Source organism: Marmota marmota, unplaced genomic scaffold, assembly GCF_001458135.2.
Source record: "Marmota marmota marmota unplaced genomic scaffold, marMar, whole genome shotgun sequence".
NCBI lineage: Eukaryota > Metazoa > Chordata > Mammalia > Rodentia > Sciuridae > Marmota > Marmota marmota.
In genome coordinates this window covers 21948841-21976053 of record NW_026000016.1, presented here as the reverse complement: position 1 = coordinate 21976053, position 27213 = coordinate 21948841, and the positions used below count along the sequence as shown (strand labels likewise).

The window sequence follows — 27213 nt, the reverse complement described above, 5'->3', positions numbered from 1 at the left end:
GCAAAGAAAGTAAGAGTAATTGCCCAGGAAGATTGACAAGCAAGCCCCCTGGAGCAACTGCCTCAGTCTGAAACCTCCAGAAAGTGACATAACCTTGGACCAATTCCCTGCCTCACTGATGTGGCACAACTCATTTGTTTCCATGGGCTTCTAATATATTTGTAGACAGTGAGCAAAAAGGAATACCTAAAAAAGGAAACTTTCTATAGCGTCATTTACACTTGAGCTGAAATAAGTTCAGTGTGGAGCAAAATAAACTCTGGTCAAGAAGAGAAGGCAGAAATAGTGAGTGCAGAATACTGCCAAATATTTAGACCATGAGATCCAGAACCATAAATTACTCATGAACAGAACACTCTCAGAGTCAGGACCTACGAGTTCTAATCTTGGATGAAAACAAAAGTCTCATCCACTGTCCACATGGAGTTACCAAAAGTGAGCCTAAAAAGAGGGTACAAGGGCCTGGAGTCTGCACTGATTCTATGCACACAGATCCCTTGTTTCTGGTCTCCCAGTTCAGGTACCAGCCTGGGAGTTACACTCTGCCTTCTATCCCTAAGAACAGCTCTGTCAACAAAGACACACTAGAAAGGAACACAAGCAAGCACTGGAACAGAATCTGCCTCTGAATTTGCCAACTTGGAGCTAGAAGATTGAAAAATTCCTTAAAATCCCAGTTCCAGCAGCTTCCGCACCATGTTGGGCACCTACCCAGAGACACCTCCTCTCCCTTGTACCTTCCTGGTACACACAGGACCACACAGATGCCAATGGCAGGGAGGGGGCAAATTCTCCAGCCTGGGCAACACCATAATTGCTCCTAATTTTCAATGGGCCACCTACATATGGTCCTCTTCCCTAACCAACAGAGATGGAGGTAAAAAGACACCCACCAAGCTCATGAGTTCCACAGACTTTGGGAGGGGCATAGGGCTGCTCATTAGACCTCAGGGCTCTTTGCCAAGTCTAGCCAAGGCATACTTTACAACAACTTCCCTGCCCCCTATTTTTGTACACGTTACATGTTTACTCTGTTTTACTGTATGTTTTATGTGAATGTCATACAAATAACATTTACAGAGAATGGGTTCTGTGTTTTAAAATCAAGTTTATTTTTAATTGATAGATAAAAATTGTACATTTTAATGGGCTACCTACCATGAGATGTTTCAATACATAGGTGCATTGTGTAATGTTTAAATCACATTAAACATTTCTGTCTCCTCAAACATGTATTATTTCTTCTTGGTAAAAACTTTCAAAATTCTTTCCTCCAGCTTTTTGAAATGTTCATTTCTATAAGTTTCTCCTATTTTAAACAAGAAAGTGGTCCTAAATTTTCCTTAGGAAAAATACCAAGTCTCAGGCTTAAGCCAAAAATAAAGGGGAAAAAAAGGATACAATATTTATTTCTGAAAGCATTAACACCCCTGAGAGTGTTCTGAGTCCCTCTGAAATGACAAACCAGGCTGGTGGTGTTATTGTAATAAAAGATCTCTATAGCCCTTGATAGTTCCAGAAAAGTAAAGAATGTTCTTAATTGCATTTCCCTGTATTTGACAGGTGACATGCTGGCACTGGTAATGCAAAGACGAAATCAGACAACATCCCTTGGGGAGCTGCTTTATAGAGCTGTTTCTAGAGACCCAGGATGTAAACCTCCAGGTCAGCCAGGACCGCCCATTTGTTTAGGGTCCCACGTAAGCCAAGAAAAGAGTCACCCTAACTCTGCTGTTTGGCAATGCACAATAATGTGAGCCAAGAGAGGCAAGAAAGTCTCCATCACCAAGGCAACTGCAAGCAGGCAGAGGCTGCCCAATGCTAATAATGATGCCCATCAAAATTAGTAGGCGCCTCAGGGGCAGCCCAGACCACAGGGTTGGTGTGACATTCAGATGTGCTGGAGCAGAGTTTTGATGCTAGAGCTTTCTCCTCAGCCTTCCTATTTGGAACCACATCAACAATCTTCGTCCCCTTTTCTCTACCTGAGCCACAAATTACCCAAGGAGGCTGGTCCTATCATTGGCCAAACCACAGACAGATGCATGAGGATAGGGAAGGGGGTCAGGGGGCCATAAAAAAATGATTCGAACATCTCCTTGCTTCCATTAATAACCATTCAGTTTCCCCCAACATACAAATTTTCCCCCACTTTACTGATATCTAGAGTCTATACCCCTCACTCGGGACTGAGTTTGTTCTGTGACCTCCTCAGGGTATTCAACAACTAGTGTTCAAAACAGTTCTCTCTAAGGAGAGATGTTTAGCTTTACAAAAATTCCTAAAGCCACTGGGATATGTTCTCTTGCCAAAACTGACAACTGGCCTATTTTTAAAGTCCTAACCAATGATCTCTTTAAAGCACTCTACACACAAAGAGGCAATGAATGACCAAAAATTAATGGGTCAGTATTAGGTTTTTGTTTCTCAAACAAGCCAGAATTTATCCATCCAAAAAATTAGGTTTTCTTCAAAGTGGTCTCCCCTTATGAGAATGCACTTATTCCCCTGGGGCTGTAGTTGCCTACAATGTTTTTGGAAAGTCCTGTTATGGAACAATCTTTGCTTCCCATAGCATTGTGTAGGATACAGTTAACAAGCATTCAACTGGCAGGTGCTTCTACGTCCCAGGCACTGTGGTAGGCCTGGGGTGGAGGGCTCCCACAGGGGAATGAAACAAGGTTTCTCCTACAAGGCAATGGCTGTCTAATAGTGGATGGAGGAAAAAGAAAACAAGGGCTTTTGGAACATATACCATAAGCCAGGTCCTGGGCAACATATTTTGATAAGTTATATTTAATATGCATCCCAAAATCTTAAAAGCAAAGACTGAGATCTGGAGAGGCTAAAATGACTTAGCCAAAGTTACACAACCAGAAAATTACAGGACTGGTCCTGGACCTGGCTGTCATAGGAATGCTGGTGCTGTCACCACACCAGGGCAGCACCCAGCAATAAACAGATCTTCCAAGCAGGAGGCTGACTCAGGAGAGGCCTCAGAGCAGAGCAACCCGATCTGGGTCGCTTGCCACGTGTCTCGTCCTGCGTCAAGCACTCGCCTCCTGTTTACCTTTCATCAAGAGTCTTTGACAAGCCTAGTGGGAAGGGAGAGTTTCTTCAGATAAAAAACAGAGCTTTTTATACTCCTACTATTTACGTCAGCTGAGAAAGAGCTGGACACACAGACACATTTACAAACATACCTCACTCACACAGAGGACGGTTTGTCTATTCAGCTTGCCCACCATACAAGGAGGCAGGGACATCAGGCTTTTGTTTCTATACGTCAAAACTAGTTCCTTACAATAGCCCAAAGGTGGAAGCAACCCAAGTGTCATCTGACAGGCAAATGGATAAACAAAATGTGGTACATACATACAAGGGAATATGATTCTGCCTTCTCACAAGGGACAAAATTCTGAGACATGCTACAACATGGATGGACCTTGAGGACATGCTAAGCGAAATAAGCCAGACAGAAAAGGACAAATACTGCATGATTCCACTTGTGCAGGTACCTAGAGTAATCAAATTCATAGAGACAGAAAGTAGAATGGTTGCTTCTAGGGACTGGGGAATGGGAGTTATTAACTAAAGGTACAGGTTTTTGTTTGCAGTGCTGGGGATTAAACCCAGGGCCATGCATGCTAGGAAATACTCTACCACTAAAATATGCCCTCAGCCCCCAGGGTTTCAGTTTTGTACCATTAAATGAGTTCTGAATAGTAGGATCGATAGTTATATATGAATGGACTTAATGTTACTGAACTATACTCTTAAAATGGTGAATTTTATGTTTTATTTTACCATAGCTTAAAAAAAATTGTTTCTTTTCTTCAAAAGAACTTCAGACACATTCAACCAGTTTCTTCTATTCTCTTTTCAACCTGAGGCTTTAAATGAAAGAGAAAAGAACCAGGCTGGGCAGAGGCAGTCCTAGGTTATCTCTGCACACACACAGTAAGCAGGTTTTCTAAAATCAACCCCAGAAAATCCCCCAAATATATATGGACTCCTTAGCCTGAGCCTGAATCAGTAGCAGGAAAGAGAGGAACTAGAATTAGCAAACATCCCCCTCTACCCCCAAATTTGCAAAACAGTAGTCTGGCTAATGCAGTTGGCCCAATATAGAGCGGAGCAAAAAAAAAAAAAAATTATGAAGAAACAATGAAAAAAGATTGGTAGTCCTAAAGTTCTCTCTTTTAGAAGAACTTGGTTCTCTGACCAATTTCAACTTTTCCTAATAAAAACACAATACTATAATAATGCTAAGTAGTCGGTCATGACATCTCAACAATTTGACTTTGCCTCCAGAGATTGTTTGTGTTGCCATTTACCCCTTCTCACCTCATAATCGTACTTAATGAGTTCAATTATAAACTACCCCAGACCAAAAATAAGCCAATAAGAGCTCAGGAAGCAGCATTGTGTTGCATGGCCCTAATCACGAACACACAGTGTCACCAGGCTCAGGCCCAGAGCTCCCCAGGAGTCTGCAGATTCCCAGGTACCTGCTGAACCCTAAACAAGTGACCTATAAGCCAGGATGAAAAATAATAGCCCTGGGGAAACAAGGATAAAACATCTGCAAGTCAATCAGTATTTACTGACAGTCTATTATGTGTATGAAACTATATTTTCATTGGACCTTCAAAATCCTATAATGTTTGAGTATTATAAATGATAAAATAGAAGAATTCAGCAATGTGCCCAAGAAGCAGAGCTAAGATTCAACCTTAAGTCATCTGACTCTTTCCATTACATGAGGCTACTTCTCAGAATGAATTTTTCTTTTTAATCCTGTTTGCCTGGCTTCTCGGCTTCTCCAAGTTTTCCATAGGCCCCAGCCCAGCCCAATTTTCCATCTGGGTAAAAAGAGCATCATCCCAGCTGCTGCCTCTCAAGTCACATGAAATAGTAAGAAGAGATTCCAAAAACACAAGTCCCAAAGCCTCCTTAAACAGATAGTAAAGTGGAATAAGCATCTGTAATGGAATAAGCATCTAAAGAAGCCCTCGCCCGTCTATAGCTCTGGGCTCCTCACCATAACACACTTCCAGTTCTCACCCTCCATTACCACAGAGCAGCTGAGGCTGCACTTGTGTCCCAGTGTTTATGTCCTACCCGCACAGCCTTGTGGTCTGGGTGATAATTGTGCTGGCTATTTTTGTAAGGAAAAGTCACAGCAAACCACCAGCCTGTTTGCTCCCAAGAGTGATAGCTAAGGGCAGCATGCTGTTCAAAGGATTTAGTCTTCAAATGTAGAATCACTAATGTCCTAAATATACTGTCTAAGGAGAGCCAAAAGGAAGGTAAGGGAGGGAGCAGAGACCTTTTTGAGTTAAAGGTCTGTGCTGACATCATGGGCCAGACAGAAGGTTGATTTGTATCTTTTCCTGTCCTGGATAATTCAACTTTATCCAAAAGTCCCCCACCAATGCTTTTAAGAGAATTCAACTTATTCAGTGGTCCTAGGCACAAAGAGACCTCACCAAGGGCAACCCTAAAAGAATTTGACTATATGTTCACAAAACCATTGCTAACAACCTTTTTTCCTTTTTTCTCCCCAGTACTAGGGATTGAATCCAGGGGTGTTCTACCACTGAGCTACACCCTTAGCCCTTAACACTCATTAGGTTGCCCGGGCTGGCCTTGAATTCTGCCTATCCTCTCAAGATGCTGGGATTACAGGCATGTGCACCCTGCTGTTGCTAATAAATTTTAAGATACCATAGAGAATATGAGAAGGGTCAGAATGTTAAAGATGGGTAAATATTTGCCTAATGTTTTGTCAAACTGGATTCTGGCAGATTGGCAAACATAGGACACGATTATACAACAAGTGATTTGTGAGCATTTACAGGGAAAGGTAGAAATCACTAACAGTCTTCATGGTTTCACTGAGAAAATCTCAATAAACCAATCTCATTTCTTCTTCTGATGCAGGCTTCAGGATGTGTTCAGATTTCATCAAACTGCATAAAAGACTGAAAAAATAAAATCTGTATCAAAATGTGGTTGAGTAGTTTTAAAATTGTTTGAACAACTATACTCCCAAGGCCTTAAGAACCTGAAGACTTTTCTAATGGGACCTAGAAGGTTCCTTCCTGAGTCTAATCCTAGTCAACCTGTTTATCAATGACTTTAATTTGTGAAGAGTAACAGTATTAATTGGCATAGAATGCTCTATCAAGAAAAAGTGATGAGTGGGTGACACTGTACAGTTGCATCAAGTATTTCTACATCTTATCTCGTGTGGGCCTGTTTAGTCACAGAGCCAGGAATCATTATGCTCACATTACAACTGAAGACACTCAAGCTCAGCCACCAGAATTTCTCAGCTTCCACAATACTGACATTCTGGATAATTCTCTGTTGTCCTGTGCACTGTATGATGGGTAGCAGCATCCCTGGCCTCCACCTGTTATAGATCAGTAGCACTACCTTTATAGTTGTGACAACCAAAAATGTCGCCAAATATTGCTGAACATGCTCTAGGGGCCCACATCACTCCCAGTTGAAAACCACTGGATTAATCAAGTGATTTAATCAAGTGAAAGCCACTGGGTTAATCAAGCCTTGATCAAGGTCCAGGATTAAAATGTTGCCAGGACAGTATTTGACCATAGGCTCCTTATGTTTCCTTCCCTTGCAAGAAGCTGGGAGGGACAGTGAATACAATAAATCACAGAAGCAAGAGTCAAAATTGTCTTGATGGAAATGCAAGGCCAAAATCAGCCACAGAAGAGTGCAAAGGCTCATATTCTGGTTTTAAGAAAATCAAGTGGGCAAAGGGAGGCTGCACTGGTTTCACAGTAATTATGTATGGGGTGGGGGATCCACTGAACCTCAGCTCCATAAGCAGCAGCCCCATATGACTCTGCAGATGCCAACATTACCTTGGGCTATCCTGATGAAGAAAGCACCCTGGTATCTCCCATACTCCAACCCAGGCCAGTCACAGGCATTTCTTACCACCTCTTATCTCTTCTCATCCAAAGCAGCAGACCCCGACACCTCCTATGAAGTCTCCCACCCCTCCTACAGAATGGGGCATTGACCATCCTAACCTGGCCCTTCTGGTGGCAGCAGCACATGGCCTATGGCTGGATTAGAAGACAGAAGGCAAGAAGGAAGAGAAGGAATGGAAGGAGATGAGAGAAATGGGGGAGGAGAAGAGAAGGAAAATGCAGTAACTACGGCAGAGCCTACAACACCATAGTAAACCCCCAATGCACAGTAGGACAAGGGTAAAGAGAAAGAAGAAGGGAGGGCAGGAGAAAGGAAGGGGACTTAGGACCATGAGAGGGAAAAGGAGGAGAGAAAGGCAGAGCAGAAGGAAAAGACTGATACTGCTCTGCCCTCCAACATCAATTCCCACATTATTTTTCTCCTATCCAGTTTCTTCTTGCCTCTCATCCAGGGCACCCAGCTTAGCCTACAACCCACCATTAACCCCCTAACCTGGGAATCTCTGTAACTCAGTATACTCAGTAAAAAATCCTGGCTCAATCCCTAAAAAACAAATGCCGAATGTCTTCTTTGATTTAAGGGGGGCAACTCAAAACAGAGCAGGGAGGAAGAGCATGAGAAGATTACCATTAAACAGGAACGAGAGGTGGGAGGGAATGGGAGAGAGAAGGGGAATTGTACGGAAGATGGAAGGAGACCCTCATCGTTATACAAAATTACATATAAGAAGGTGTGAGGGGGAAGAAAAAAAAAAGAGAGAAAGAAATGTGTTATAGTAGATGGGGTACAGAGAGGTGAGGGGAGGGGAGGGAAGGGGAGGGGGGATAGGAAGGGCAGCAGAATACAACAGACACTAGTATGGCTGTATGTATAAACGTGGCTGTATGACCAATGTGATCCTGCAATCTGTACATGTGGAAAAATAAGAATTCATACCCCATTTAAATCAAATGTATGATATGTCAAGATCACTGTAATGTTTCGAGCAACTAATAAAAAAAATCCTGGCTCCACAAATTACTAGCTGTGTAAATTTGGGTCAATTATTTAATCTCTCTAGTCTTAGTTTCCACATCTGTGAGGCTAGGATAATAATATCTACCTCATGGTTTGGGCATGGGATTAAACAAGAATTAAATTATCTATACATATACAATTGTTCAGCTCCATGTATGTGTGTGTACACAGAGTGCTTGGCACACAGAAAGTACTCTCTGGTAGCTTGAATTAGTTATAACATACAATACTGGCAGGTAGATAATAACCGTATATTTTACTATCTCAAACACAAGTTTCCACCTCTGATAAGGCCCAGTCTTAGAGAGGAAACAGCATAGGCCTGGCCCCTGAGGACAGTTTCCTGAGGGAACCATTTCCTAGGTGGAGCATTGCTAGCTTGCAGCAATATCAGCTGCTATTTTTTCTTAGGGTTGGTAATGGAGACAAAACTAAGATGGCTGACTTCCCCCAAAGAATCACAACGGGCATTAGCAAACAGAAAAAACAATGAGACCACAATACCTTTATATCCAATTAGAGCTCTGGATATTTTCTAAGCTTCATCACTCTTGCTAAAATCCCAGCATCTCAGAACTGAGATACTGCAGAGGTGATTTGGCTGGAGCCTTCCCCTGACGCCTGACCTGGGACCTGAGTCTTCCCTGCACTGCTTTACTAGGGGTAAAAAGAAAAATCATATAGGCCCAGAATCAATCAAAACATCCACTTCCTACACATAGAATAGGTAATTAAGAAGAAGGCACATCCAGGAAGTTCATCACTCCAGGATTTTAGGGAACAAATCACACCAGCAACCACCAAACAAACTAGTTCACTCTACTCTGGAGGTATTATGATCTGAGTGCAACATAGAATTATCCACCAAACCAGAATCCTCGATGGGCAAGCATCCAATAAAGTTGGTAGGTCCAGAAATAAATCCACTGAATCAGGCTACAGTGCCTGTTGCCACTTGGTTAATCTTCCTGAAATAGCTTCCTTGTCTGAAAAGTGAAGGTAATAATAGTTGTTGTAAGGAATGATTAAGACATGATGTATTTAAGGGCATGGTACAGTGTTTGGCAAATATTCCAGAAATGTTCAGGTTTTTCCCCTTTCTCAACCAACAAGCACATGTGAAAAGATCAAAAATACACACTGCCAAAAAACATGAGAAATAACATTTTCCCCTTTTTGACAAGCAAATATTCAAGGCAGACATAGCTCCACACCAGCCATGAAGGGACCTAGCTCCTGCTCTCCTCACTCTTGGAATGCTAGGATGGATACCTGGAAGTCAAGTGGGGGAATCTGTGCCTAATTCTCCAACTCTGCAAACAATGGCTGCATATTTCTACTGAAGGATAAGCTGAAGCTGAACACAACTTTCATGTAAAAACTGGACTTTGGTAAAAACTAAACACTCTGATGGGCATTTAAGTTAATTTCCCTGTGACTACAGCAGCTAGAGGGAAGGTGATTCCAGGTGAAGACACTGGCAACCTGCTGCAAGTGGCATTAGTACAAGAAAGAATTCTCTGGTTTCCTAGGCACAGAATCCAGAACTGTTCATACAAGCTGCCTCAGGAATGCCACAGTTCTCTTGCCTTGACTGGCAGATGTGTTAAGGGGTCCCCTAGAGAAGCCAAATCATCCTGGGGAAATCTTGGTCACCACCACAGAGGGCTGCCTGCAGGTTGGGAGCTTCCAGACCCAGAGATAGGGTCTCATGCACCATGTTGTCCACACAAACAAAGAAACATTGCCCCAAGCACAAAACAGTACTGTGGGCTGAAAAACAGCTCTGGTAGTGTCTGCCTTACCAGTTTAAGTCTTGTTTTCTGTCCTCTAAGTGTCATGGGTATACCTGTCAAGGAGCCAAAGAGAATCACCCAAATTGGACAGTTCCTTAAGGGCAGAAGTTCTGTTTGATTTACCTTTGTTTCCACAGCACCTAGCATGGTGCCTGGCATAAGGCAGATGTTCAGGAAATTTCTGTTGATGTGAAAGATGAGAAAGGTCACTGACTCCTTAAGATCCCCAAAGCAGCAGCTCATTTCTGGAATGAACAGGGCTGACCTCAGAGGCCAGAAGAGCAGGGCAAGGGAGCCAGCAACACAGGTGTTGAGAAACGTCCCTTATAATATAGGTGCTCTGGGCCAGTTAGAGGAGGATCCACCACTCAGAATCATAAGACTGGGAAGTGTAGGCCTCAACATTTCGTTTTGACTCTCCTCAGGCTCAGAACAGGCTGAACTAAATAAACCATCCTTGGAAAAGACAGAGCCCCAGGTGACAGGTATTATTCGCTTATATATAAATGGGTCCTTACTAAATCACCAAAGGCTGGAGAAGAATGGAAGGCTTTCAGGGAGCCAAGGGGCAATCTCCAAATTTTGTAGCTGCTAAATGAAGCCAGAGCAGAAAAAGTACAAGCAAGGTGTGCAGGAGGTGATAGAAAGTGGAATTCCAGATGGGAAAACCCCCTCCCACTGGCTGCTCGCCTGCCCAGCACCCTGCTAACTGCATACTTACAGGTCCACTGGGTCTCCAGGAAGAGTCCTGGGCAGGGCCACCTCTGCTACTCTGCTCATCTCTCAAGCTGGTACCCACTGCTGTACCTAGTTGCTTAAAATTAAGAGGACTGAGCTACTGCCAGCCCAAGAAAAAGCTAGGAAACCAGCATTGAACCGGTCTCATCTGGACACTAACAGCTGCAGGGAAGAACAGGGAAGAGCTGCTGGGTAAGGAACAAAGCCTTAAGTTTTCCCTGGGTTCCTTGAACTCTTCATGGCCCTCTGGCCTCCTCTCGCCCCCACCACCTCCCATGAGGAAACAGCCCTGGCTTTCTAACATGCTGATAATAAGGGCATATCGGGCCAAGAGGGAGGGAAAGGTCTCAGCCAAAAGGAAAGTAAAACGGGCTGTTGATAGGATGGCAAAGGCAGCAGCCTCCTGGTCAAGCAGCACTAAGACAGAAAGGAAGGATGAATGCTCAGGCTGTGGATCTGGAGGATCATCTCTAAGGGCCTCAGCACTACCAGACATCCCCACAGGCTGCTGAAAACACTGTTTCCCTAACCCAATCACTTATGCTAAAGGCAATGTAGAGGAAAGCCATTAAGAACCCAGACTATGAAGCCAGACAGCCTATGTTCACATACTAGAATTTTCTCTGACACTTAAGAAATTATTTAACCTGTCTCAGTTTCCTCATTTGCAAAATAGACAAATGAACAGCACTTACCTTTCAGGGCCATTTTAAGGATTGAATAAGTCAAAGTACTGAAAGTTTACAATTAAGCTCAGAATAGTACCTGGCATACATTAAGCACTCAAGAAACATCGGGCAGTATCATAGTTACTGGCAGCTTTAATTTTTTTGTTTGTTGGTTGTTTTTTTAAATATTCTTTTTTGTAGTTGTAAATGGACAGAATACCTTTATTTTGTTTATTTTTATATGGTGCTAAGGATCAAACACATTGCCTCATACATGCTAGGCAAGCGCTCTGTCACTGAACTTCAGCTCCAGCCCAAAGCTCCACTTCTTTTTTTTTTTGGGTGGGGGGGTGGTGTTACTGGGGATTGAACCCAGGGCCTTCCACATGCTAAGAAAGTACTCCACTGAACTATATCCCCAGCCTTTCTAAATTTTGAGACAAGGTCTCACTAAGTTGCCCAGACTGGCCTCAAGCTTGCCATTCTCTTGTCTCAATCTGCCAGGTTGCTGGGATTATAGGCAAGTGTCACTGTACCCAGCTACACGCAATTTTTTTTTATAAGAGTCCTTACTGGGATATTCTCCAGAGCACCCAGGGTAGCACAGCCTCATTAATCAAAATAATAATAGTAATAATAATAAAATAAACAAGAAGTATTCACTACATATGCAACACACTTAACTTATATCATTCAGTACCTACAAAAAAACAATGTGAGAAGTGTTTTTAGAGAAGGTAAGTGTCTTACCTAAAATAAAGCTGGTGATTGGCCAGGCTGTGAGCGAAACTTGGCCTCTAACCCCAAAGTTTACTTCTTCCCAAAGGCTGCACTGCCTGACTGCTGAACCGCACCTTTGGAGTCCCACACCTGAATAGAGCAAGATAGAAGCAATTTCCCCAGGAGAATTCAAGCAAGAGAGGAGATTGCAAGAGACACAGGGATCTTCTGAAGACATTCACTACCTTGTCAAAGCCTGTGGCCTTCTCATCATCTGCACCTTTCCTTTAACTCGGATTTTAGGTTACACAGGGCACAATAGGCAACTCTGCAATGAGAATTCAGCAAGTTTGAAACTTTTTATGAACATGGGCTTGAATAAGACTTCTCCCCATGTCCCAGTTTCCCAATGATATTGTTCATGTTAACATACTCCCCAGAGCTACAAATGCTCTTGACACTGATCAGACAGCCATGTGGGGTCTGTGTGAGTTGCACTGAGACTCTCTGCTGGAAAGGCCCAGAATTTCTGTTTCTAGAAGGAGTGTCATTTCTACAGTTCGACAAATACAATCCTTAGAGCATTCCTCTAAGGATCCCTGTGCTCTACATCTTGCTAACAATAGCTCCACTTCAAAAATTTGACTTATCCCATTTGCTCCAAGGACCTTAACACTAATGCTTCAAAGATCCAAAGAGATCAGCTCAGTAAACTGTCAGCCAGCAGAGAGGTGTGGGAAGACCTATTCCTAAGCCTGCTACTGACAAGGCCTGAAAGAGAATGCATAAGGGACACTCACTTAAGTTGTGAACAGAGGGCTCCATGTCATGATCAGCTTCTGATTCCTCACCAGCACTGGCAATCCTAATTTCTTCCGAACAATCAGTACCAAATAGACATTTCCTGCTCACCAGTGGCTCTCTTATCAAGACCCTTCCTCCTCCTTCTTCCCCTAACACCCAAGTACACACAAGGAGGGAACCAAAAAGGGCAGAAAATTCTTGCCTAAGAGCAGAGAAAATGCCAAAGAACAGAAAACAGCAAGAAGATTGGATCAGGCCTGGTTGAGTAGGATTACTATGTTCCAAGAGAAAGATCAATTTGATGATCAATTTCACTGTGTGAAAAAAAAGTTTCTGTTTTCCTGAGCTGCCTATACTCTTTTTAGGGAGTTATTATGTCTATTACAAAACAACTGGCATTATGCCTACAGAGAGATGATTGGAGTTGGCTAAACTTGGCATTCAAAGGGTCTAGATTTTTTTTTTTTTTTTGCTTATCTCTATTTCAATCAATCAATTAAGTGACTAAGCATTTGACCCCAGAAACCCATGAAACACATCTCCTAGCAGTCTCTTTACTAAGCCGGTGGTAAGGAAGACCCATTCACAGGATGCCTTAACCATTTTGTCAATCTAGAACCCTCCAAGACTAGTCTGAATTGGGAAACCTGAGGAAGTATGCCAAGATCAAAAAAAGTAAAGCTTAAGGAAAGTCCATCCATGTTCCCCAGCAAGATTTTGCGGTAGTGGTTCATCTGTCCCTGGTTTGTTTTTTTTTTTTTTTTTTTTTTTTTTTTTTTTTTTTTTGTCTTTGCTTATCTCTATTTCTTGACCCAGCTTCCCCCAACCTCAAGAACTAGTTGTTACACTTTTATTCCTTTCTAATTAAGCGTTTCCCCTACACACATACCACCCAATAGATAATCTACACTGACCTATCGAGGAAAAATCTGAGCTGGTGTAACTGCAAGAGGTGGTTTATTTTCATAACAGTAAAATATCTAAACCAAATATGCCCTGTGTTTTCAGCAGCTTAAACATTGAGGTCTAACAAGGACCCGAGATTCCACTTTGCTTGCCAAGGGCTAAGTGTGTATGTTTAAGTGAGAGAAAGTGATTATGAGAGAAAACGGGGAATGTCTGAGTGGGTGAAGGGGAAAAAAATGTGCAGATACTGTTAGAAAATCTGACTGCACTCATACTCCTGGCCTCTAACCATGAGAAAGACCGCATGTCGTCACCCCAAAGTGAAGCACTGCACCTCTCTGAAATGAAAGGCATCCGCACCAGGAGACCCCGGGGACAGGGGACAGGCCTGGACTTCATCTCTCATTACTCTTATTTACAATTAGCCAATTTACAACTAACCGACAGACCCGCGGGCCTTCCGCCCTCAACTCAGGCGCGGCTCGCACCGCCCAAGCTCTGCCTTTCCGCCGCTTTTCCCCCACCTCAGCCTGGCCAGGCCCTCCGGGCCCCCACCGCCTCCTGCGTGGGCCCAGCCCGCCGCGCCGCCCACGCGCGGAAGCCCGCGGCCTGAGAGGAGGCACCGCCTCCCGTCATGCTCCGCGGCTGGGGCGGTCACGTGGCCGGGAGGGGGCCCAGCCGGTAACCTAGGCAACAGGGGGGGCCCTGAAATGGTCTCTCCGCGCCCTCTTGGTGAGAAGAGTCCAGCCATGCGCTGCACCTTAGGGAAACCACCCCAGCAAGGCTAATGCCAGCTCCCTGGTCTTGGAAGAATAAATAAGTAAATTTGTAAAATGGGTATAAAACGTTTGGAGGGTTTTTGTGAAAGGGACACAGTAGGTCAGCGGGCCCTTGAATCTTAAGTCTTCTCTACAATCCCTTCACCCCAGGAGCAACAGCTCTTGGTCCTACTATGAGGTAATTTTTTGCAAGGGTTGATTTTTTAAAAATCTATTTCATCTCCTCGGATGCCACAATGTCCAATGCCACCGACAACTCAGCCCAGTTTCTGTTTCCCCAGATTTATGAGGGTCGGTTTCTAAACAGTATTTGTTAGAATGCGGAGAACTTGTGATAATTGAATCTTAAGATGTAGTAAACTTACCTTTGCATTATTTTAAAAAAAGCCGCTAAACTAATTAGTACAAACATTAGGAATAAATGCGCTTCAGTATGTTGGGCATGCCATTAAGTACCAATTATAAATTATTAACCCTTATTAATAATTTATATTAGATTCCCAATGTAATTATACATGACCAAGAAACCAACTTATCTTTTAAAAACGTTATATAACTTAGGCCAGCCACACCCCAACAGCCAACATAACTGGTCAATGTTGTGAACATTTCCTGTATGAAATGTGTGTGTCCGGATGAAGATGTATGAAGATGGAGAAGAGCCCTGCTAGTTCCTTTCCTGGGTCATTATGAAAAGTTGAATGTAGCAGACAACAATGAAAATTGCCTTTTCTGGAGAGTGTAATATTTTCTCTCTAGGGAAACAATCAAAGCTATGTGACAACAGCACTGGAGGTAAAAATGACAGAGGAAAGTCTTTGCAGGAGCTTGAAACAAAGCAGTGCATAATTCTGGCAACCTGACAGCCAAGCTTTATTCAGAGTTCATTGGCTACTTAAACAGTAAGTGATGGACGGTTCAACAATGCTGTTCCCTGTCTAGTAATAAGAAACTTTCACCTTCACAGGCCATAGGAGAAAACCGGTAACTTTGTCCAATTTCAAATTCCTTTAAATCTTGAGCTGGAATGAACTTTTGTAAAGTCATAGATTCTCTTGCACTGTGGAACAAACTCCTCATAAAACGCAGAGTTTGAAAGAATTACTGGCAAAAAGTATGTGCTTTAAAAAAGAATCACAGCATTACTCTTGCCTGGCCAAAAATGTTAAATGTTCAGAGTTGAATTCCAGAATAGGTAGCAAATAAGCTCAAAGTCAATGACCCAAAGGCTCCCCACATTTGAGGCCACTCTCTCACATAGCAAAATCATCCTAAAATTTTATAAAATATTAAAAGCTAATTCCTTTATTTTCACTACACATTTTCCAGAAATAGTCTAGTAACCAGAGGGAGGGAAGAAATTCCAGAAAAATAAAACTGCAGTTAAGGTTCTGATTCTGTCCTTCTCACCCCAGACCCTATCAATTTCTGGCTCAAACCCAAACATGCAAATGCCTGTTTGCACACACAGGAACATATACCTTCAATCTCCCATTAGAAAGACTTCATATCTAGAGCTGCCTCCATTCATGCCAGGAGGTTAGGCTGGTCTTCACAGCAGGAGGCTGCAATCATCTTTCCCTCCAACAATATCAACTTACACTGGGAGTTTCCTCCTGCCCTCTGTGAACACATCTTTGAGACGGAAGTCATTCCTTAGGATCCCTGTCAGACAGGTCATTTGAGGAATTCACAACTCTTAAGTCTCTGGGAACTGAAGCAAAGCCTCTTAAGCAAGCAAGCCCAGAGTGCTAGGAAAGTAGTCATGGAGCAATTGGAAGGAATTTTTCTCCCATCTTCCAATTCCTAAGCACTCATCTGCTCATATAAACATCAACCTGACCAGCCTGTTCTCTCTTGCTCCAAGCTGCTAAAGGGCTTTGAGAGGAGGCTAAGTAAGTCAGCAGGCAGAGGCTTCTGGGAGTTGTCAGGAACACCTGAGCAGATGTTTCCCCTTTCTGTGAGGTGAAAGGCAAAGGGCACATCAAGCCCATCCCTACCCCCACCCCCACCCCCCAAAAAAAACTGGAAAATATCAATAGCTTCAGTCAGAAGCAGTACCAAATTTAAAAAGAATAAATTGAAGGGAAAGCGCATGGTATCAAAAAGTTGAACTCCACACTGAAAAATAACAAATGATAAAACAATACATAACATATCTGATAGTGGGTTGGGGTTGTAGCTCAGTGGTAGAGCACTTGCCTAGCATATGTGAGACACTGGGTTTGATTCTCAGCACTGCATATAAATAAATAAATAAAAATAAAGGTCCATCAACAAACTAAAAAAAAAAAATTAAAAAAAAAATATCTGATAGTAAAACTCTTTGACCTGAACAGTGGTTTTCTCCAAGTTAATTACAAAAGACTCCCATTTTTCCACTTCCATCCCTAGGTTCCTTGATGGGAAACCTAGAATGTGGGTTTTGGGAACTGAGAGAGACGTCAGAAATCAGTAAATCTTTGGGTTCTAAACCCGCAGACTGTGGTCTGGGATGGAAACAGGCTTCTAATTATAAATGTCCTGAAAGGGCAGAATGACCTGTGAAGTGCTCATCTCTCCAGGAAGAGGGTGTCTGGCTTTCAAGCATTTTCCAAGATGGCACCAGACCCCAAAGGAGTTGAAACCACTAATCTGGTTCAATTCTTGGATTTCACAGATACTGCCCAAAAAACTCAATTGAGTGCTCCAGGTGACAGAGCAAATTATATGTCACCTTCTAACGCTGGTTGGGGCTCCGTGGGAGGAGGAGGAGGACACCACATGAGCCAACAGGCCTTTTCCATTTCTAATTACAAGATTCCGTGAAGTCTCCAGCCGCCACTCTGTCTGGCTTTCTGGGCTTGGGCGTGTCAGTTGTCATTCTGTTTGCAAAGCGTAGAGATGGCCAGAGGACTGGGGTGGTTGGATATAGCCAATAGCCAATCAGCTAGCACCTAGGGACTAGCTCTTAGCCAAATTACTTTTGGGGGCTCATCAGGGGGGTTCAAAAAGCCCAGTCTTTACAGAGTGAGGCACAGTTGAATGCTCCAAGAACACTTTACAAAGATTGGTTGCATAAAGAAAAAAAATCAGTAAAAACCATCGCCTCCTAGTACCATATGGTCTGTATTTCCAGGCCAAGCCAGGCCAATTAGAACCAATTTTATGACAGAAAAAAAGGGGCCCTATTATAGTAATCCAGAATAAAAAAATTTTGTTGCAAAATGAAGTACAATTTCCAGAGATTATCATTGAATGGGAAAAATTGTAAATAATGTAACTGATAATTTACTATACAAAAATGCTGTCAATGTGCGGCCAGTGGTTGCTCCATGGGAATAAACAGGCAGTTAACACGTGAGTAATTAAAGGCTATTAGCACAAGGAAACATGTAGAGTCTCCTTGAAAACAGAAGAATTACAAATTAAAACTTTAAGGGATAATTGGACAATTGCAAACTACAAAGAAGATCCAATGGTGGCAGAGAAAGAGCAGCACTTGGACTTTGCAGATGCCGCTGTAGTGAACTGGGTCAGCCTTTCCAGACAGCAGTGTGGAAGATGCAACAAACAAAGCTATAGGATCCTGGGCTTTGATTCAGTACTACTCCTATGGGAACATTTCTCAAGAAAGGAGCCAAATGGAGAGCAAAAGAGGTAATTTTTATGAATAAGCTCTTTGCTGCTTATGGCAACCACTGCCACCAAAAGTGGAAGGTGCCCACACAATAAAAGGACAATGTAAATGATGTAGAGATTCAAAACTCAGACTCAGGAATCAGATCGCAGTTCATTACTGGACACCCTGCGCTTCATTACTATATGAGGAATGTGCGGTTCCTGTCCTGAAAATGGGTTGCTATAAGGATTAAATGAGATAATCCATGAAAGACATTTAGAACAGGGCCTGGCACATAAGTATTTGACCAAGGTTAGCTGAATTTATTATTATATGTTCATTTAAAATTGCAAGCAGATTTCCCAGTACTGCAAAAACAATGCAAATAGATGACCTATGTCAATACTTGAAAATGAAAATGTGAAATCATGTTAAACTGATAACATCAACAGATAAAACTAGTACAATCTGATTACAATTATGTAAAATAAAATTAGTTTATCAAAGACCAAAGTGTACTTAGAATGAGTTAAATCATTCATTTAGTCATGGTTCTCATTAGCTTCTTTCTATGCAATCTTGTTTTGTTTTGTTTTGTTAAGTGCTAGGGATAGAATAGAGAGCCTCACATATGTGAAGCAGTTGTTCTATCACTGAGCTGTATCCTCAGCCCCTGCAATGTTTAAATTTTTATGATAAACCAAAAATAATAAAGAAAAAGACCTAAAAGATTTTCCAGAATTCGACAGGGAACAGTACAAGGGACCTGATTTTGTTTGGGTGTCTACATCTCTCTCCAGGGACTCAGTAAAAATGTGTGTGCATGGAATCACTCCAGGCGTAAATACCAATTATTATAAGTCACTCCTACACCATAGGCTGACTGTGGCACAAATCTGTGACACCTTCTGGTCATTGAGACATAGGGGATGCCTGCTGGGAGCCTTCTGAGAAAGATGCCCTAGCCTTAGACATCAGGAAGAGCCATCCCCTCTTTTTCCTCCATGGTATGCTATCATATCGTATCCCCAGAGGACAGCAGGACCTGCAACAGTCACCCTGTGACCATGAGAAGAGTCAATATGCTGTGGGGACAGGGCAGAGAGATGCAAAGGATACAGGTCTTTGAGTAACTTTTCTATGCCCAAGAATTAGCCAATGTTGAAGCTTCCTATGCTGAGACTTATTAATTAAGGTGAAAGAATATGTTTGCTTTATTGTTAACTTTATCAGTAGAGTTGCAGTTTTCTGTTCCCTACAGCTGAAAGCATCTTAACTGATGAGGCAGGAACCCAAGCATGAAGGCCTGGCTGGCCAGTCCATCCTAGGAGGGGACCAGGATTTTGCCAGGACAATTCATTGTATCCCGTCCTGGGAGACAGCCTAAGAGAGATGGGAGAAGAAAAGACACTGGAATGTCCACCCCTAGTGTACAAAAGAGCTATGCCCAAGCCTGAGGACAACACCAGATGGTATAGCAAGCAGACAGCAACACTGGGCTGCAGAGCTCCAGATATCTGGCTCCTCTTGACCACTAATACTCTCATTTCTGGATTTACCCATTTCACAAAGTTGCAACTAAAACTATCATCTAAGGTAGGGAAGTCAGAAAAATGCAAGATGCACAGTTACACTTGAACTTCAGATAAACAATGAATAACCTCCAAGCACAGGCATGTCTCATGTGTGATGCTTTCTCCAGGCATCAGGCTAGGGACAAAGGCCTGAGCCCACACACCAGACCTCACTTGAGATCTCCAGTGAGTCTGGGAATGTCTGAAGTGCATTTTATAGCAACAGACAAGAAGTGGCTGACACTTGGAATGTAAGGGTGGGGCAGACATTACTGTGGTCCTGGGAGGTTTGGAAACTATGCTGCAGGCTATAAGACAAGATGGGTCTGGGAGCAGCAGGGAGGGACACAGTGGCTCCTGACATCCATCCCTCTTTCAAAAGAATTTCTCAGATGAAGCAGAAGAGATGAGCATCCCCTGATATCCATGACTTTGGACCAGAGATGAGAAGTGGCAGTGGGCAGGGCTCTGGTGCTCTCGGGCCAGTCTATAGACTTACCTTATCTGTGGTCATGTTCTCACAGTCTTTCTGCATCAGGCCTTGTCTTACAGCATGACCCCCTGGGGCCAAGGACAATGTTTAACTTGCATGGTGTGACACTGGCTCCCTGTTCAAAAACACTCCCTTAATAAAGCTTGGGGATGAGAGCAGAGCTTCATTTCCTGGAACTCTGCTTTATGGTTCCAGTTTCATGTCCCCACAGCATCCTGCTCAGGATCAGCACTACCCCAGAACTGAGGACATAGTAAGTACCTGTGAAGACATATCTCCCTCACAGAAAGCTTCACCTCCAAGAGATCCCGAAATTAAGCCAGTGACAGATAAATTTGTTTTCACTGCCTCTGTCTCCTTCCCTGGTTCACTTCTTCTGGAAGTTGCTGTGCTAACAGGAAGCACTGGAAATGAAATTTGGGGCTGGATGACTGATGACCATGACCTTCAAAAGACTAGAAGCAAAAAAAAAAAACAAAACAAAACAAAAAAAAGAAAATGGAAGTACTTATGTTCACAGCAATCCCTTTTAATAGTTTGTCTTTTTTTCTTTCTAGAAATGGGAGAGGAAAACCAAACAGAAACTGCAGGCAAGAAGGAAAGAAGCAAGGCTGGCTATATAATTTGCAGTATCTCTCATTCAATAATCAGGAAAAGTTTTATAAAAGGAACCAAAATATCAAACTGAATCCTTTCTGCCACATCCATAGCCCCCACCCCAAACCTGATGCCTGTTTCTTACTTGCTATTTGATGCCTTTCTCCCTGGAGCACCAGGATGCTCTCTGGGTGAGTGCAGTCCCTCACTGGACCCAGGGGCTGATCCCTTGGCTCTGGCCACTACAGGGTTCAGGATGTCTATAGAGCTTTCCTCCCAAAAGGTGTCAGGCCAGGAACAGAGATCTCTCCCCACCAACCCACCAGAAGATGGGCAGCACCCAAGCGATTGCAACCATCATACGGGGACGTGCTTGGTATCTGGATCTGGAGTGAAGTGGAGGTTTGGCCCCACCAAATTACCCATGTTGTGACCCTGCCAGCCTGGAGTAAGGATGGCCACTAGGGCTTACCTTGGGACACCAACAAAACTGTGCCCCTCCCTGAATCCTTACCCAGGCTCTCCTGATGGGGTCAGAGGTTCAGCAGTTGCTAGATTGGAAGAGGGAGGCCAGTTGGGCCCCCAACCCAGGGAGTTTATATTACATTGTCGCACTGGCCACCACTTATGAAACACAGACTCAAAGACAGAATTACTGGGAATTTCCAGTCAGCTACTGCAGAGCATGTGGCCCCAGAAGTGAGGCTCTTCTTCTGAGTACAGGACCTGCATGACTGCACTGGTCACATACATGAGAAGGCAGCCCCAGAAGTCACAGTGCTTATTAAGATGAGGAAAGGATGAAAACAAAGTTAAAAAAACAAAAGATTCTCCAATTCACTGCAGGTGCCTTGTGCTCATAAATTGGGTGAAAAATAAATCTTTATCACTTAAAAAAATTAACCCAACACCCTAAGATAACAGGACATATCTGGGCCTATCTTCTACCTCCTTTCCACCCCCCAAATCCTTGCAATCCTGTTGGGTATCTTCTTGAGATTTTGCCAAAATAATTCCTTGCAGTGGTTGCTAACCAGAGGCAGTATCTGGCCCAAGTCCTAGAGGGTGTTCAGAAGAGGGAGAAAGAGGGGTTGGGGGAGATGTAGTTGCACAATGGCTGAGATGGTTACTCAAGGAGCAAAGACCTTAAGCAACCTGCAGTGACTAGACAATCCCCCACAACCAGATCTGTCCTACCCCAAATGCCAATCAAGCCAATTTGGTAAAACCACCCCAGGGAAACTTTAAGTAAACGAAGTTTAAATGGAAACCTACCCATCTGGACCTCCCACCATTTGTCATGAAGATGACATATGCAGCACAGAATTCCTCAGGAGTACTGCCCATCACCTCCTCTGAGGGGTTCCCGGCAGGCTGGCACCACGTTGGTCCCCAGCTCATTCAGGGGAAGGAAGTTCACTGGAGAAAGGTGGGGCATTTGTTTTCCTGGACACCTTTATTTTCCCTCTTCTGAAGCCAGTTCAGCATCAGGCTTCCCCTAGCCCCACCCAAGGAAAGGTTTTCTTCTCACAGAAAGCATCCTTCAGCCTGGTCTCCAAGCTCTGGGACAAGAGCTTCAAGAAATCTCCCCAGCAGTGTACAGTAAGCCTCAAGGGTGGAAACTTAGCAAGGGTGAGATAACAGTCGTGGTTTTATATATAGCACCTGTGCTTTCCGGAGACCTCAGAGCATGGGGTAAGCAGGGTTTTAACCACCCTCCTGCCATGGGGAGGCTGGCTTGGAAGGCAACCCTCTTTTTGAGTCCTGCTGCCAGCATGGCCCACCACCCCAGAGACTTCTCCTGGGAATGTCAGGCGCCAGTAAGGTCCCCAGCCATTTGGCTCCTTGGCCTTCCTGGTCACTATGGACACACCTCAATCTGAGAATAGGTCAAAGGTAAGCAAGTGTTCACAGCAATGCCACGGGATGGGCACCTGAGGAAGAAGCTGAGGTTGCACGTGTCACCCCTCCCAGGCCTCTTATACTCAAATTCCCAGAGCCTGGACATTTGCAAACACTGCCTGCTCACTGCATGCAGCATGCCCTTTTCCAGCAGAAAACAAAGGTGCTGAAGGGACCAGAACATGGTGTGGGGAGCACTATCCTAGAGGAGGGAGAGTTGGTGTTTGTCCTGGCCCTGCACTCCCCAGCTGTGACCTTACACAGGCCCTTCTATCTGTTTTAGGCCACCAGCTCTCAGGTTCATCTAATTCTTGTGTTATATGGTCCTATGTAGCCTGCTTAAGCTACCAAAAGGTCAATGTCAGCCTTGCTGCCCTCAATGAGAAAAGAACAGTACAGGCTGAGGGTGTGAAGATAGCAGGAGCCTAAGTGCATCACAACATGCCCTAGAGTGTCTGGCAGAGGAGGGAGGAAACACATGCAACACAGTTCAGGCAGCTATCAGCAAACCACAGGACCTTCAGTAACGCTCACCAACTGCACTCAGCTTCCCTCGCACCCCTCTCAAGGGTGCATGCACAAACACAGCCACACACCTAAACATACATACACACAGTCACATGCACACACATATTACATACTTCAACACACATGCATACACATATACTCACCCCACACGTATACACCCATATACATAACCACATGTGCATGTGTACATGTATATACTACACGTACATGTACACACCCACATGCACATACACACAAGCACACACACACACACACACACTCTGATAAGACCCCAGAGTGAGGAGACTTTGGACCCAGCTGACTTTTTCGGGTTCTTCTCATCTCTGGATCAGTCCTGACCACCCCGCACCGAGTTCTCAAATGCCTACTTTGTACCCTCTGTCCCACACCCTCACTTCATGTCCACCTCACATTATGGTGAGAAACAGTTCAGAAATAAAGCGGAAACCAGGTTTGGAGAGAACAGTTCATTGGGGAGGGAAGTAGAAACAACTGCTATTTTTATCTGTTTTTCTAAGACCTCCTCTGTGCCCCCTCTGTCGGGAGTGACAAGCCTCCCCACAGGTTTCCGGTCTCGTCCCATTTTAGATCCACTGTAGCCAGGCTCCCTCTCTATCTCCTTAGCCAGGGCCTGGGGCAGAGTTGTCCTTCGAAGGAGTTTCTAGCAAAAAGAACGCGCCTTGGTTTATGAGGATTTTGTTTAGGCTTCTAAAACGATCTCAGTTGCTACTGTTGGCATGTCTTCTATCTAAGACACGGCCCCATAAATTTATAGTTCACAAAGAATTGCATTCTGTTACTTAACACTTGGCTCGGGCTTTAAAGCTGTCCTTTCTACCACATTCCCAGCCAAAGAATACATCCTGGGTGTTCAGATAACTACCAGTGTCCTGAACAACAACCCTACCTCATTAAAACAATCCACTGCATGCAGCCTGTATTCACGTTAAAAAAAAAAAAAATCTACCAATCCTGCCTCCAATGTCCTAATTCCAAAAAATAAAAAATGAGGCCTGTGAACTTGTCTTAACCCATAAGGACCTTCTCTGAATTATTTAGAAAATTAAAGTTTTTTTGTATCTTGACAGTCTCATTTTCTCTTTTTGTTTGTCAATTTCTCACCAAGTTTGGCAAAAGACCATCTATGAAAGCCAAGCTAGAAGGCTCTGAGAGAAGACAATGAGTTGTGCATGCTTGCACATTCCAGGTATAGGTTTTAACATCTTGGTAGACATTAATGCTATCCCCCAAATATTTTCAATTCTTCTCCTGGGCATACAGTAGGGCTCTACTCTCCTGCTCACTTAAAATTGACAGTATGAGTCTTGTTTGGTCAACTAAATGTGAGCAGAAGTGACATTTGCCAATTCTCTGGGCTGCAGCTTTACCAGCCAGGATGTGATCTGCCATGTTCATTCCCTCTGCTTGGTGACTAACACCATCAACCTGGGTCATGGAGTGAGGCTAACAGGTAGAAAAATCAAAGTTGACTGAGATCAGGTATGCAGTATTATGATCAAGAAATAACCCTGGGTTGTTTATAGCCACTGATTATGGAGTTTGCTGGTTATCACTGAAATATAACCTAACGCATCCTGACTGATACAGAATTTGAGGTAATAATTATATACCTGCTGAGAACCTGGCTTGCTGCTTGCAAGGAGGAAACAAGAGAGAGGCAATAAAGAGGAAAAAGAAGAGTTCAGAGCAAACTCCCTGCCATTCCCTGAACCTGCTTTGTTTTCTCAAGCTTTCATTTTTTTGAGCATTTGAGTCCTTCTATTCCAAAATTCTCCCCCTTACAGCAGGAATCTGTACTTACTTATCTCTGTACACACACACACACACACACACACACACATATGTATGTATGTATATACATTCATATATGTATATATACATTTATATACATATATGTATGTGTATATATAATATATATCTATATCTATAATTTTTATTTATTTATTTATTTATTTTTAAGACAGGGCCTCACTATGTTGCCCAGGCTGCCTCTGAACTCCACAGCTCAAGTCACTCTCTTGCCTCAGCCTCCTGAGTTGCTTGAACTTCAAGTGAGCACCATGGCACTTGGACATGGGGAGTTTTTTGGTTTTCACAGTGGCGGGAGGTGCTATTGACCAGAAATGCTGCTAAATAGCCTATAGGACACAGAAGAGCCTCCCACAACAACAACAAAAAAAATTTATCTGGCCCCAAATGTCAATGGTACTAAGGTTGAGAAACTCTGTTCTAAAGTGAGACTATCTGAGGTCATATCCTGACTCTTGTTTTACTGTGATTTGAGGCATGTCACTTTTGCAACGCCAGCCACATAATAAATATGTAATAGATGTTAAGCATTATAATTTGCTTCCTCCATTGAAATGCAAATTCCTAGGAGGACTAAGCTTTACTTATGTTTGTATCCCTACCTGCCAGCACACAATGAATGTTCAGAGGCTATATAAGTAAAGCATTCACCCCTTTCTGAAAGTTAAGCCAGTTGCAAGGAAAAGGTAAAACCTTCTGCCAGGTACCAAAAAGACAAAGTCTGTCATGGCAAAACTTCTGCTGGTTTTAGTGTATTTATTATTTGTAGTTCATTGCAAAGTACAAATTCAAGGACAGAAATTCTCAGCAAGAATATTTAAGAAATCAGAAGATAAACACACACAACCATCCTGAAAAAAAAAAAAGCAAGTTCATGACAAATAAATTTTATACCAATGATGCTATCTGGAGTGACTCAAATCAAAATGAGCTACTTACCAACAGCCCTAATGCAATATAGCACAAACACCATATTTTAATTTGAGTCAGAAATATAACAAGAGAATTTTAAAAATCTATTGAGCAATATTAAACTAGCACCTCAAACTAGCTCCTCAAAATGTAATGAATCAGAGCTGGGCATGGTGGTACATGCCTATAATCCCAGCAACTCAGAAAGCTGAGACAGGAGGATTGCAAGTTTGAGGCCAGCCTCACCTATTTAACTATACCCTAGGTAAGTTAGCAAGATAAAATCAAAATAAAAAATGAAAAGGCTGGGGATGTGGCTCAGTCGTTAAAGTGCCCTTGCATTCAATCCCCAGGACCAAAAAAATAAAAGTAATGAACCAAAATTTCTGACCCAAATCGTTATTTGATTCAGTTGCACCTTTGGTCTTGGGCCTAATCAACTGACTGCTAAAATGGGATGGACAATTCTAAAGGGTCCTGAGGACTGTGTGGAAACTCTGTGATCATCTGTCTTCATGAGACTATTTCCACTCCCTGGGCTCAGGGGATACATGTGAAAATCCTCTGCTCATTTTCCAAAAATCCTTTAAGCCCACATAGAAAATAATACTTTCTCTCTGATAGACTGTTTATCCAAATTCACCAAAGGAGATCTTTCAAATATTATACTTCATTACACCAAGAAACAAACAACATACCTTTTCATTTCTTATGACTCATTGAAATAGGACTAAGGATGCTTTTCTTTATGAAGCCCCTCATACAGGACTAGGCAGAAAAACAAATCCATTCTCAAACACAAGATATCTCCTTGTTGCCCAAGGGAAGCCAAGCCCTCCAGCTGGTTCTCAAATTAGCAGCCATTCCAAGACCACTTCTTGCAGTCCCTTCTTGAGACAGGTGAACAGACGTGAGATGGACACCACTTCGTAGGGGCTATGGTGAAACTGTGAAGTTCAATGCTGGTTTTAAAAGGAAGAATGATTTCAGTCCCCAGCTGCTGTTATTAGCAGTTCTGAATTATATGCATACTTTTTCTTTTCTATTTAATTAAAATGAAAGAGTGAAAGCATTTCTGGGGGTTTTTAGCACACATCCATGTGGCAAAACTAAACCTAAATCATAGGCCCAAGCATAGAGACTTCCAAGGAAGCCTCAGGGGAAGGAATGGAGCCCCACGCACAGTGGGGCCTGCTCTTACACTTTTGAGTTGAATTTTAGAGGAATTCACCTAGTCAGAGAAAAGGGAAGAGAGTACATGGAATAGAAGGCTCCACAAACACCAAAGCAGGGAAGAATGAAGAGACACGGGGACTTCCTAAAGTGGCAGGAGTGTTGTCTTCCTCTCCAGGGCTGTTTTCTTCCAGTGGGAGGAG

The 27213-nt window shown here is 43.2% G+C and overlaps 1 protein-coding gene across 4 annotated transcripts in view; it reads right to left on the bottom strand.

The window, feature by feature from the left end:
* The window catches only part of Itpkb (inositol-trisphosphate 3-kinase B), a 100724-nt gene that overhangs the window by 53785 nt on the left and 19726 nt on the right, over nt 1-27213 (bottom strand). The window contains exon 3 of one of the 4 annotated variants that reach the window (XM_048809294.1): nt 18266-26799. The exons of the other annotated variants lie outside the window; for them this stretch is intronic. Coding sequence (XP_048665251.1) covers nt 26794-26799 — 6 coding nt within the window. The 3' untranslated portion in view covers nt 18266-26793. Of the gene's footprint in view, nt 1-18265; nt 26800-27213 lie in introns of those variants that run through there. 4 annotated transcript variants of the gene reach the window in all.